General features: G+C 41.6%; 4 protein-coding genes across 4 annotated transcripts; 3 read left to right on the forward strand and 1 right to left on the reverse strand.

Annotated features, from left to right (window-relative positions):
- Positions 1-4637: 4637 nt before the first annotated feature.
- On the reverse strand, positions 4638-6552 carry A1O5_01332 (uncharacterized protein; the record flags this gene model as incomplete). The annotated part of the gene is made up of 6 exons (XM_007741951.1): positions 4638-4973; positions 5034-5238; positions 5289-5710; positions 5763-6197; positions 6245-6382; positions 6460-6552. The coding sequence occupies 6 exons, from the start codon at positions 6550-6552 to the stop codon at positions 4638-4640; spliced, it is 1629 nt and encodes a 542-aa protein (XP_007740141.1).
- Positions 6553-7027: 475 nt separating this feature from the next.
- A1O5_01333 (uncharacterized protein) lies at positions 7028-7645 on the forward strand (the record flags this gene model as incomplete). Its single annotated transcript, XM_007741952.1, has 2 exons — positions 7028-7340; positions 7386-7645. The coding sequence occupies 2 exons, from the start codon at positions 7028-7030 to the stop codon at positions 7643-7645; spliced, it is 573 nt and encodes a 190-aa protein (XP_007740142.1).
- A 433-nt stretch (positions 7646-8078) lies between these two features.
- A1O5_01334 (3-oxoacyl-[acyl-carrier protein] reductase) lies at positions 8079-9229 on the forward strand (the record flags this gene model as incomplete). Its single annotated transcript, XM_007741953.1, has 6 exons — positions 8079-8247; positions 8295-8482; positions 8537-8688; positions 8749-8812; positions 8869-8903; positions 8965-9229. 6 exons carry the CDS (start codon positions 8079-8081, stop codon positions 9227-9229), a joined length of 873 nt encoding a protein of 290 aa, XP_007740143.1.
- Positions 9230-11202: 1973 nt separating this feature from the next.
- A1O5_01335 (uncharacterized protein) lies at positions 11203-11840 on the forward strand (the record flags this gene model as incomplete). Its single annotated transcript, XM_007741954.1, has 5 exons — positions 11203-11290; positions 11345-11380; positions 11437-11488; positions 11545-11603; positions 11677-11840. 5 exons carry the CDS (start codon positions 11203-11205, stop codon positions 11838-11840), a joined length of 399 nt encoding a protein of 132 aa, XP_007740144.1.
- Between the last annotated feature and the right edge of the window lie 17 nt (positions 11841-11857).

Consider the following 11857-nt stretch of genomic DNA (forward strand, 5'->3'; position numbering starts at 1 on the left):
CTACTTTAGTCGCGTTAGCGTTAAGCGTAATTCTCTTTAAAAGATTATAAACCGCGGTATAATTCACTAACTATAGCGGTACGGTATTAAATAGAGCTCTATAGCTCTTTCCCTAGCTATTACTCTCTTTCTTTAGTCGATTAACTTACTTAGCGTACTTTCGTCCGTTTAAGATATATTCACCGGAAGAACCTTATTAGTCTTGCGCTTATAAAGCGTATTTACGCGAGCTCTTAAGCCTTAGACTACTTTAATTTTTTTATATCTTATCTTATTTCTTATATTATTAATTAAGCTAATGAAATCTCTTCGCCTCGAGAGTCTAATTAGCTATCGACTATTCTTCTTATCTCGAAGTTTCGACGAGATAATAACCCGACGAACTTTAGCCGTAGTCTCGTTTACTAGACTCTCTCCGTCGTACTAATAAATTAGATTTAATATATAATCTAATAGATCTCTACTTATTATATCTCTTCCCACTAATACCGAACTTTTATCTTCGTCTTCGTTCTTTTAGTCTTCGTCTTCGTTCTTCTAGTAGAGCTCTCTTTTCCTTATCGTTATAGAGATTAAGTCTTTTAAGAAGACGAATAAAGATCTTTTATATTTCTATTCGCTAACTAATTTAATTCACTATATAATAATTTTACTATTTCTACGATTTTCTTATTTTCATTAACTTTCTCTTCTCTTATCTTAATTTAAACGACATCTCTATTCGTCTATAAACGGAGAGTAATTACGTAATTTCTATCGTTATTTCGTATTATCTATATTCGCGCTATAATCTAAAATAGAATTCTTAATATTAATCGATAACTAGAATCTATAACTCGTGCAATATAAATAGAAGTCTTAATATTCATATCGGTAATAGTTAACGTTAACGAATTAATTAACTTAATGAACCGCTACTTACGTCTCTTATCGTAGCTAATAAGGCTAGTAACGCTTTAAGTAAATCGAATCGTATTTTTCATTTCGATTTTTATTATAAGATTCTTCGAGATTAAATTTATCTCCGCTTCGCTATTAACTAATACTCGTTTATATTTATAGTGAAGCTTAATATCTAGAAACGAACATTTAGTAAGAGTTAACTTAGTGATCTAAGAATAACTACTCTCACTATTTAGTCGCACCTTAGAGACCCGCGCCTTACGGTGTAGAAGCTTTTAACGATCTTCGTTATACTCCTAAATTTTTCTTAAGAATAGCTTTTATCGTACTTCTTTCGATCTAATTAATATATTCTAAATAGTAGTTCCGACTATTTTCTATTTTAAAATCTTATTAACTAAGCTTATCGTTTCTTTCGTAGACATTCGCCTAAGTATCTTCTAAAGCTTTTCACGGGGCACGAGCTACTCTTATTTCTATATATACGTTCTTCTTTTTTAACGTTATATAACCGAACTTAATTCCGTATCTTTCATTATCGTATCTTAACTTTTCGAAACTTCTTAGATAACGTTATCGTAAATAATTTCTAGTTCTATAAAACGTATCCGTCTCATCGGATTTTTTCTCGGTTATTCCGTGGCTTAATTAGTAGCTTTAAGAATCTCTTTTATATATTATTCTAATCGAGCTTACTTCGTAATTAGATAGTTCTTTTCTTTCTCTAATCGTTTTAAAATGATCTTATAATCTACTATACTATATTTAGCTTTAGACTCTTACGCTTTACTCTTATTAAATGTTTAGATAATCGTAACTATAGCCTCTCTAATTTTCTCTTTCGAAGAATTATTAATTACGATCGAGTCTCTATATAGATCTACTTTAAGATAAGAGACGCGTAGACTCTTTATTAACTCTTCTAAATTATAAAAAATATCTCTAAGATAGTTTAATCTAGTCTTTAATTATAGAAAATAAATTTCTTTAATATCTTTTTCCGATATTTTAGGCTCTATTATAATATAATTTCTTAAGTTAAAATAAATTTATTTAGCTCGTAGATATTTCTCTAGATATAAATAGCGAGGCTATATATATCTAACCTCGCTATAAAAGTAATAAATTATATTACGTCGATTTTCCCTATAGCTAGGTCTCTCGGTCGCGGATACTCTCGATCTTAGCTCTAAATTTAGATTTAATATATGACTAGATAAATCTAAATTCACTATCGTTACGTTTACTAAGGTACTAATTATCTCTATTACTACTTATATTTATTTCTTTAAGCCTCTCATTTCTAGTATCATCGCACTTTAGAAACGATTAGATAGTTCATTAATATATTCCGCTAATAATAGCTTAATAGAGAAAAGCACTATTCCTTATTTAATCTAAGAAGTCTAAGAAGATACTTCATTAACCGTTTTCTTAGTTTTCTTATTCTTTTTCTTATCTTTTATACTTCTCTTTTTCTATCTTAATATCGAGAACTTTTCTTTACGTTCTTTCACTAGATCATTTAAAGCTTAATCTCCTAAAGAGTCTACAAAACGGTTAGTATTATAATAAGCTTACGAGCGATCTATAGTCTTTTTATAAATCTTATCGTACTTAATTATTTTAGTATCTCTATAATCGATACCTAGATCTAAGATAATTTTATTACGATCTCGCTCCGATAACTCTTTTAGTAACTATCTATCTAATTAAATAGAGATTACTTTCTCTTCTTTAAGTAAGGTATCGTTAATTCTTTTAAATTCGCGTAGATAAATACGTATATCTTTTTTACTCTCTCGCTTTTTATTCTTAAGCGATTATAAATAGAAAAGAGTTAACACTAGCTAATCTTTATCTTCGTTCTCTCACTTCTTTAGTATCTTTCGCTTAATATCTTTCTAATTTCGTAATTTATATTTAGATAGATTACGAATAATTACTATATAGAAACGGTTATAAAAACGAATAATCGCTTTAGTACGATCTTCTTCTAACTATCGATTATATAAAGATAAATACTCGAAATCCTCTAAGAATACCGTAGTATTTACGCCTTTAAAGAATAAATATTCGAAATTCTTCTTACTTCTCTACGATATCTTTAATGTAATTAGCTTATTTTTATTCTACGCTATTATCGTCGAATCCGGTGTCGTCATTATTTATATTAGTTCTAACGAAGACGACTATAAAGAATCTCTAGAAGAAGATAAGAATATAGCGAAAGACGCTAAAGAAGTACTCGTAGCTAGTCTCTAAAACCTCGATATTCTAGATTACTCCGATGCTATCGCTTCTATACTTCGAAAGAATTAGTTTAGAAGCTCGCGTATATCCCCGATTCCTTTAAGTAGTAGCTAAATTAATAAGTAAACTAGCTACGCTTTTAGTAAGGCGCCTTCTTCTCGGAACTTAATTTAATAGTCGGATAGATCTCGCCCTTTAATACTTAGTTCGTAATCTTCCCGATCTATGAGTAATCTCCGTATACGAGAGAATTAACCTTTCTAATTAGCTTTAATATTACGCGAGTAATCTCTATAGCGCCGACTAAGTTCGCACCTCGAACACTAATTAGCTAAGAGAATTATATTCGACGTAGTAATAGCTAGCCGTCGATAATATCTTCTTTATCTATCTAATCGTAATAGTCTAAAATTATTATTATAGCTTTATATCGAATTCTCTATTAAAATATTTCTCTATCTTAAAACTTATTCGTATTCCGTGTCTCTCTACTTCTTTTCTTCGTTATTCCGCGTATCTATCTTCTTACTTCTTATATCTTAGTTCTTCGATAAGTATACTTTTTCGACGACTCGCCTAGGAGAACTTCTAGATCTTAGAGAGATAATCTTCTTTCTCTTCGAGTTCCGCGTTAGGCTTTATACGCTATAATATTATAGCGTCTTATTCTACTAATCGAGTATCTCTTCTTCGAAAATATCTCTACTATAGTATTTTATCCGCGACTAATTAATTTACTTCTTAAAAGAGCCATTTATCTTAAATTCTTCTTAATATTTCGGTTCTAAACTCTTTCGTAGAAAAGATTTTCTAAATAATCAGCGAACTCTACTTCTATGAGTAGCCTCATCGTCTTTTAGAATTAAACCGATGCCTACGTAAATTTTAGTCGTTAATCTCGAACTCCTATTTAGTCGTATTCTCTACTCTTTAGTATTAACTTTAGTAATTCTTAATATAGTATCTTATTAAGATATTATCGTAAAGAGCTCAAATCTTCGATGAATAGATCATCTTCCCGCGGTCGCCAACTGTAATAGTGCACTTTAGGGTTTAGCGTACACGTATAACAACGCATAGAGGCCTATTCAATAGATCGGGAATCGAGAACGCGTTTCTAATTGATACTGATAACAACATCACTAACACCACCCAGAGAGGCAGCGACTAGGGCTACGAACACCTAGCACAGCGGCAGCATCGAGGAACAAGATAGGACTGATAAAATACTCTTAGGATTTAGGTAGACGGCATCAAAAGCTATGGAATTCATAATACTCTGCTCAATCTGTAAAAAATGAATGGCACACTGCTAGCACTGTAAACTGTTCCGCACCTTCTCTCTGCCAGCCCATTTAGGTTTGATATGTGACTAGACAACTTTTTCACCTTGCCACCGCTCTACCAGCCCAGCACAGCCCATCACAGCACAGCCACCTTGCCTTGTTACAATACCATCCAGCATTCCATTTTTTTCTCCATCATAGCTTGGTCTTTGATTCTTTTCTGGCTAAATCGCGGAGTGGATTTTTGAGGATCTTTCCACTGAGGGCTTTTGGTATGCTACTAACAAACCTCACACCGCCCTCTAGCCGTTTGTACTTGACCACCTTTGCGGCAACGAATGCTTTCACCATGTCTTCGGTCAAGCCAGCGCCTGTGGGTTGGCGTGGCACCACGTATGCTCGCGGAAGCTCTGTTGCAGCTTCTGGGGCGTCGATGCCAATCACCGCCGCGTCAGCGATATCCGGGTGTTGGAGTAGGATTTCTTCAAGTTCTGCAGGTGCAACCTGAAATGCATTGACCTTGATCAAGTCCTGCAAGTAAATATTAGCTCATCCGCAACGGCACTATTACAGCTCTTTGGATTTCCACACCTTTATACGGTCAACAATGTACCACTTTTTAGTTCGCGCATCGCAATAACAGATATCGCCCGTCCTCAACCACTCTTCTGGATCTATTGTCGCATTCGTCGACACTGCGTCATTCAGATAGCCAAGCATGACTGTCGGGCCTTTGATACATAGCTCTCCTCTGTTATTAAACTTGCTCGTATCATTTCCTTCCCTGTCAATCAGCCTAAGATTTCATGTTAGCTCAGCCAAGACGTGGAGTTGCACGGTACTCACTTGGCAGATAACCCGGGTAACAGCCTTCCAATACTGCCTGTATCATCGTGCTCTGGCCAAAAGAAGCATGTCCCAATCCCAGACGCTTCGGAAAGCCCCCAGATGGAAGTGCAAGGGGTGCCTTCGGGAAGCAAAGACCTCAACCTGTCCACAAGGGGTTTGGGCATTGCCGCACCTCCCCCATGCACATATCGTAGACTCCTCAGTGTTTCTTTTGTCCCAAGCGAATTCTGAAGAATTTGCACTAGGATTGGAGGCAGAACACTGATCTCAGTGATGTTGAATTTGGAAATATTCTGCAGGAATGCCGTCGTCTCATATCGACGCATCACAAAGCAGACTTCTCCATGACGCAAAGGACAAAAGTGATTGGAATATATGGCGGCAGTAGCAAATTGAGGGAAACACAAGATTCGCCGAACCTATAACGTTAGTTTATGATCTGGTACACTTTGAGTCTCTTTTGCGGTGTACCTCAAAATCTTTCCTCTCTTGATCATAACCCAGAGTCAATGCGGCCACAATGTTACAGTGAGATAGGACAACAGCTTTAGGAAGGCCAGTAGTACCGCTGCTCATGACGTACGCAGCAATGGTATGCCTAGAAGTTTTATCGTCGGTGAATCGAACCCAATCGCTGTCTCCATATTCGAGAAGTCGTCTCCACGATCGAAAACCTCCGGGAATGGTAGGATCTCTATGGTCGAAGATGAATATACGATTGCAGCCAATTTCACATTTCGCAGCACAAGATTGCATCTTGTCCAGGAATTCGGCCTCCGTGAAAATAAATCTCGGCGTGACTCGCTTCAGTTGGTGAAGAGATTCGGCTTCACTATAGTATGGATTCGATCCACAAACGATTCCTCCGGCGGCGATGATGCTCAGAAAAAGGATCGAGTAGTCGATCTATTCCTCAATATCTGCTACAAAGCATCATAGCGTGCTAAACTTACGTCAGCCATGGAGTTTATAAGCACACAATCCCCTTGCTTTAACCCCAACGCATGGAAACCTGCCACGAGCTGTCGCACTGCGGTACGCGCTTTTCGCCCAGAGTACCATCGCGACTGATCCAGCGCGTCAATGTAAATCTACGTATATAGGAGAGAATTCTATGTCAGCCCAGTCTGCTCTTCGAGATACAGCGCGGAATGGCTCGATTGCTCACTGGCTTGTCGACATCATACTTTGGGTTGTCTAGAACGAAGGATGCAATATCCTTCGCAGAGATCGAAACATTGACCTGTGGACTGAAAACCATAATTTGCAAAGAACTAGAGGTGCGAGTGAAGATCGCTGGTGTTTACACCTGATTTCTAGACTTTTGAAATCATTTGGAGAATATGAAGATCCAGTCAGCTATGGTGCCCGAGGGTGTGCGCGGAATGAATTTCCATCTCTTCCGAACGGAAGCATCCACATGAAACCGCCTCTCTACAAGCCACCCCTCTGGTCAGTGCCAAAATTTGTACTTCAGTCCAAAGCCAGTTTCGGGCCTCTTGAGGAGACTTTATCGTAGGATAACATCATGGCTCCCAACACGAAGTCGTTCCCCGAGCTCTTAAAGGAGGTAGAGCAGATGATGCCGCAAAATCTCCCGCAGAATAGCTGGTACATAACGGTGGTGTGTAGCACCCATGTATTTTCCCTGGTGCTGCTAATGGGACAGCACGAGTATCTAGACTCTCATTGACATGAATTAGGCAACCTCATTGGCAGCAGCTGGTAAAGGTGATATGTTTGGGGATTTATACCACTATGCACTAGCACAGGCCAAATTCGACGAGGTTTATCGCCAGAATCTTTCGATTCGACTGCGCGAAGTCATCATAAAGTCCTGGACGTTGATCGGCATGCCTCGTGCCATCGCTGCGTCTTACAGCCTCCAAGCTGCAGATCAGACAGATGATGAAGCTGGCAACATCCGGAGAGCCAAACTCATAAACGAGCCGGGCCTCCCTTCTCAACGATCACAATCTTGGTTTAAGCAAGCTTTTCAGGACATGGAGCCGAAGATATTTTCTCGCTTCAGCTACCATAGTGAACTGGGTCCGTGGAACTGTCACTAGACAAATTGCCGCTGACCATTTCTAGAATGGACATTACGATACGTCGTCTATGGCTACTTTTTAGGCGATCTGAGTGTTCTCACTCCAATCGAAAATGAATTTGTTGTCCTAGCTAGCGTGCTGCCTGCTGGAGGGTCACCAAGTGTCACTCACATGAAAATACTCCGGCAGCTAGGAGTGAGCGCGAGAGATGGAGAAGTCTTTCTAGATATCTGCAAGAAAGTATCACAGTGGGCGGGAGTCAACACCTCCAGTTGGCCGTCTTATGAGGCGACTGAGTTATGAAGCCAAGCAAAGCAAGATCAAATTTCTCTCAGGTACGAGCTAGTCAAGAAACTTTGAATAGAAGATCATGGGCCAGTCGCAAAACGCAAGACGATTTTGCGGCCGCCTCGAGACTCTATCATACTCTAACCCCTTCCGCCTTCTTGAACCGACGGTGGCGCAAGCTTACTGATGATTTCTCTCTTCGACTGTTAACATATTCTCCTGTTGGGCTCCACGCCAGGATGTTGGCTTTGCTTCTCTCGAATATGGAGGGTGGTTTTCAGTGCTCCTCGGCGCGGGGCTCCTGAAAAGCCGCGAGTCCTACCTCCTCCTCCTCCTCGGAATGAAACGTCCAGCCTGGTTTCCGACAATGCGTTTAGTTGTTTCCAAGGACCTCACTTCCTCAAAATTGCTGTAAATCAAAGAAGGGCATCAATTTGCTGTACCAACCATGTCGGAAAATCGAGTTTCACAGTTGGCTGTACATTTAATTCCTCCACGCGGTTACCTCACTAGTCAAACCGCTATCGTCACTAGCGCTAGCCAAGGTATTAGTGCTGCCGTTGCTGAATTATTTTTCAACGAAGGAGCAAAAGTGGTCATCTCAGACATCGATGCTGGTAAATTACCTCCCTTAATCGTACCGATAGATCTAACCGTCGAAAAGCCAAGGCGAATGCGGTGGCAGACAGGCTCAACGCCTCGATTGGCGGGAGATCGTTGGCTGTGCCGGGCGATATCACTGACGCCAGCACCACGAGGCAATTAGTGCAGGAAGCTGCCAAATTTGGGAACGGCAAAATTCATATTATTGTGAATAATGCAGGCTATACATGGGATGCAGTGATTCATAAGGTAAAGCAGTATCGTATCTATGTAGTTGTCGATCACATCACTGACTTTCTGTAGACAAGTGATAAACAGTGGGATGCGATGGTCGCCATCCACGGCAATGCACCTTTCAGAATTATTCGCGAAGCCGCGCCATATTTTCGTGTAAAAGACGGTGAACCACGAACTATTGTCAACATCAGCAGTGCAAGCGGAATACATGGCGCAGCGTAAGTGGCGAGCGCATCTTGATCTACTTCAGAGCAGAGAGCTTTAACACTCCAGACCAGAGGACAAGCGAACTATGCATGGGCCAAAGCCGGCCTAGTCGGTCTTACAAAGACAATATGCAAGGTTAGAAGGACACTCTCCCTCATTCAACGATCCTTTTTGCTGACCAGAACGCAAAGGAATGGGGCCCTCGATTCGGCGTCCGAGCCAATACGTGAGTTTGACGTGCCTGTGATAACTCGGTAGGTTGATGCTGACAACGCGAGAATGTCCAGTGTATCGTTTGGTCACATAGAAACCCGATTGACAACTGGGAAGGAAAAGGGCCATACTATGACTTTGTCTGATGGGACCCAAGTGGCATTGGGCATTCCCGGCGCCACGCAGAAGTGTGCGACTGGCGAACGTTATGCTGATATCCCGTTGCAGAGGGCGGCCACACCCTTCGAAGCCGCTGGGGCAGTCCTAGCAGTTGTTAGTCCTTTGATGAGCTATGTGGATGGACAGACAATTGAGGTCACTGGAGGAAGATGGATATAGGGTTGGTTTTGAGTCGTGCCCTGATCTTAGACGTTTGTGATGCAACACCTCTGAGAAAGTCTGTTCTGAATAGTGTCATAACTCGATACTGCAAGGTCGGAATAGCTAGGTGACATCAATCTATTTGCAAACCTCGGAACCCAGTGACAGGCAGGATATAGATTCCCTAAAAACTGCGCTTTAATTGTCTTTTGAATCCTACCAGGTCAGTCAATGTTGGCGGAGGCTTGGTATTTGCGCGAAGTCTAAAAACGTCTCTCTCGGGGAAAAAATGGAATTGGAAGAGGCAAAGTAATCGTTCTTGCCTCCGAAAGGGCCATATTGGCTCTTCTCGATGTGAACTCAAGGCTATTCGATGTCAAGGCACAGATCAAATCATCAGGCGGTACAGCTCTGGCGATTAAATGGGATGTCAGCTCTTCTGCTTAAGTTGATGCTGCTATTAAGGTAGTGGTAGAATATGTACGGACTTCTGGATGGTAGATTGATTTGAATGTCTGAGTGAATTACAACATCTATTAAGTGACTATTCAAAGATCCCAAATCAATGTAAGTGCTACCAGCCTGGCTGGAGTAATTGGTTCTGGCTGACGGAGCGAAACTCACACAGGTGCCCTTGTGCAGACCACGGATGAGAAATGGGATCGTTTCCTTGCGATCAACTTGGGAGGCGTCAAGCACTGCTTCCGCACCGACTTACAGCATTAGAATCCAATTGGATGCGCCATTGTCAACGTCTCAAGTATCTCAGCAACAATAGGAGCGCCTTTCAATGCGGCCTATGGCACTAGCAAAGCAGCAATTGTTGCTCCTACAAAATCAGTTGCACAGGAGATGGGCAGCTATGGAGACAGGATCAACGCGATTGCTCTGCATGTTTTCAACTAACTCTTCCTCCCAGTCAGCCAAAGCCAATAACCGCAGTTATCTAGCGGCGTCACGGATACTCCCATGACCAGCAGCCTCCCAGAACACACCGGTGAAATCTGAAGAAAGTCGAATGCCTTGGGAAAACTGGCCGATCGGAGCGAGATTGCCGACGTAATACCTTTCCTCCTTAGTGAGAAAAGCCCCTTTATAACCTCAGCAGCACGCCTCTCACTATTCGAGCAAACCTTTATAGGAATCCGAGCTAAGAATCTTCCAGGTAGTTGACATTGACGCAGGCCGCGTTTAGTGGAAGACTTCACTTGCAGAGTGTCATCAAATTTCGTTCAATACCGGTGTCAAACTAAATTGCACTCTATCATTCCTGGTGACCTCCAAACAATGACCGAAATGAAGGTAACATATCTTCTATATTAGACAGAATATTCTCAAACGATATACACAATTCCCCTTTTCGGTAAGAGTAAAATAGTGTTTTTAGTTTGAGCTTAAAGGCGCTCGATCTCCAATGTACGGGTCGCTGCGATGACCAAAGCGTCGGCCAATCGCCTTCATTGTACGGCGGACAGCAAGTTGATGCCGACCCCTCACGCAGAGATGATCCACGGTATCGCCGTTGCTCGGAAGCAGTCTATTCCTCGGAACATAGTTTCTTTAGCAAACACCTTTTTCTCTTCAAGTCATTATGTCTTCCTAGCTGGTACAAAGCCTCCGCCAACATCTGATCGCATTCATTCCCTAATCAAACCACCCTTGCGCTCAAACCCTCTGGTTGAGTTGGTCCAGGCGCGGTGTCTACAAGGCCTAACCCCCCAAATCCACCGTCCAAATGGGCCGAGCAGCCAAGACGGGCAAAGCAGCCCACGATGCGATAACAGATTTGATGCAAACGTACGAGGATCGGTGGTTTTTCCAACAACGATCTGATCTTGAAGCTGATTTGAATACTGGCGTAGCTATCACCAGCGCATGAGAGAAAGAAACTTCCATGTACCCAAGTCTTCCTGCAGTTCATGGAAACATGATCGGTTCAGAGCATCGCACTAATCCGAGTGAACTAGTAACAGGGGTTCGAGAAGACTCTCATGGATAATTTGCGTTTTGAGGACATTGAGGCGGACGGCACGGTTGTGTTCAGCTTGTTTCTGGGTCCTGAGTTTCTCCACGTTGGAGGTGAGACCGATCAGCTTGACCTCTCTCCGATGTAGTGCTGATATCTATTCCCAGGTTCGTTACATGGAGGAGCCGCAACACTCATTCTTGGTATGATCGGTTTTCTCGGAAGCTTCGTTCATCAACATCATATTGACCTAGGACAGACCAGTGCACATCGCTGTCGATAGCGCCGCACGCTGCTCCTGGGTATTGGGAGTGAGTATCTATCGAGGAGACTGTATTTCGCGATACATTCCTGATATTGCGCATAGATGGACTGGCGGCGTAACGCGAACACTTTCGGTCACATGTCTTCGTGCACCACCTGGACGTGAGCTACGACATCTCTCCTCTTGCTCAATTCAAGAATTTTTTTCGCTAATGGAGATCCTACCAATAAATAGATACTACTGTAAAAATCCGATGCAAAGTCATTTCTATTGGTCAGACCGTGGTGCTTGTTCGAGGCGAGATCGTGTCCGATGATGGGAAACTTGTCTACGATGTTCTCGACCACAACAAAATCAATGTGCGGCTGAAACCGCGGGCACCTGGCTCGAAACTTTGATTAGGGCCGGGAATATT

Source organism: Cladophialophora psammophila (assembly GCF_000585535.1).
Source record: "Cladophialophora psammophila CBS 110553 chromosome Unknown aczJe-supercont1.2, whole genome shotgun sequence".
Classification (NCBI taxonomy): domain Eukaryota; kingdom Fungi; phylum Ascomycota; class Eurotiomycetes; order Chaetothyriales; family Herpotrichiellaceae; genus Cladophialophora; species Cladophialophora psammophila.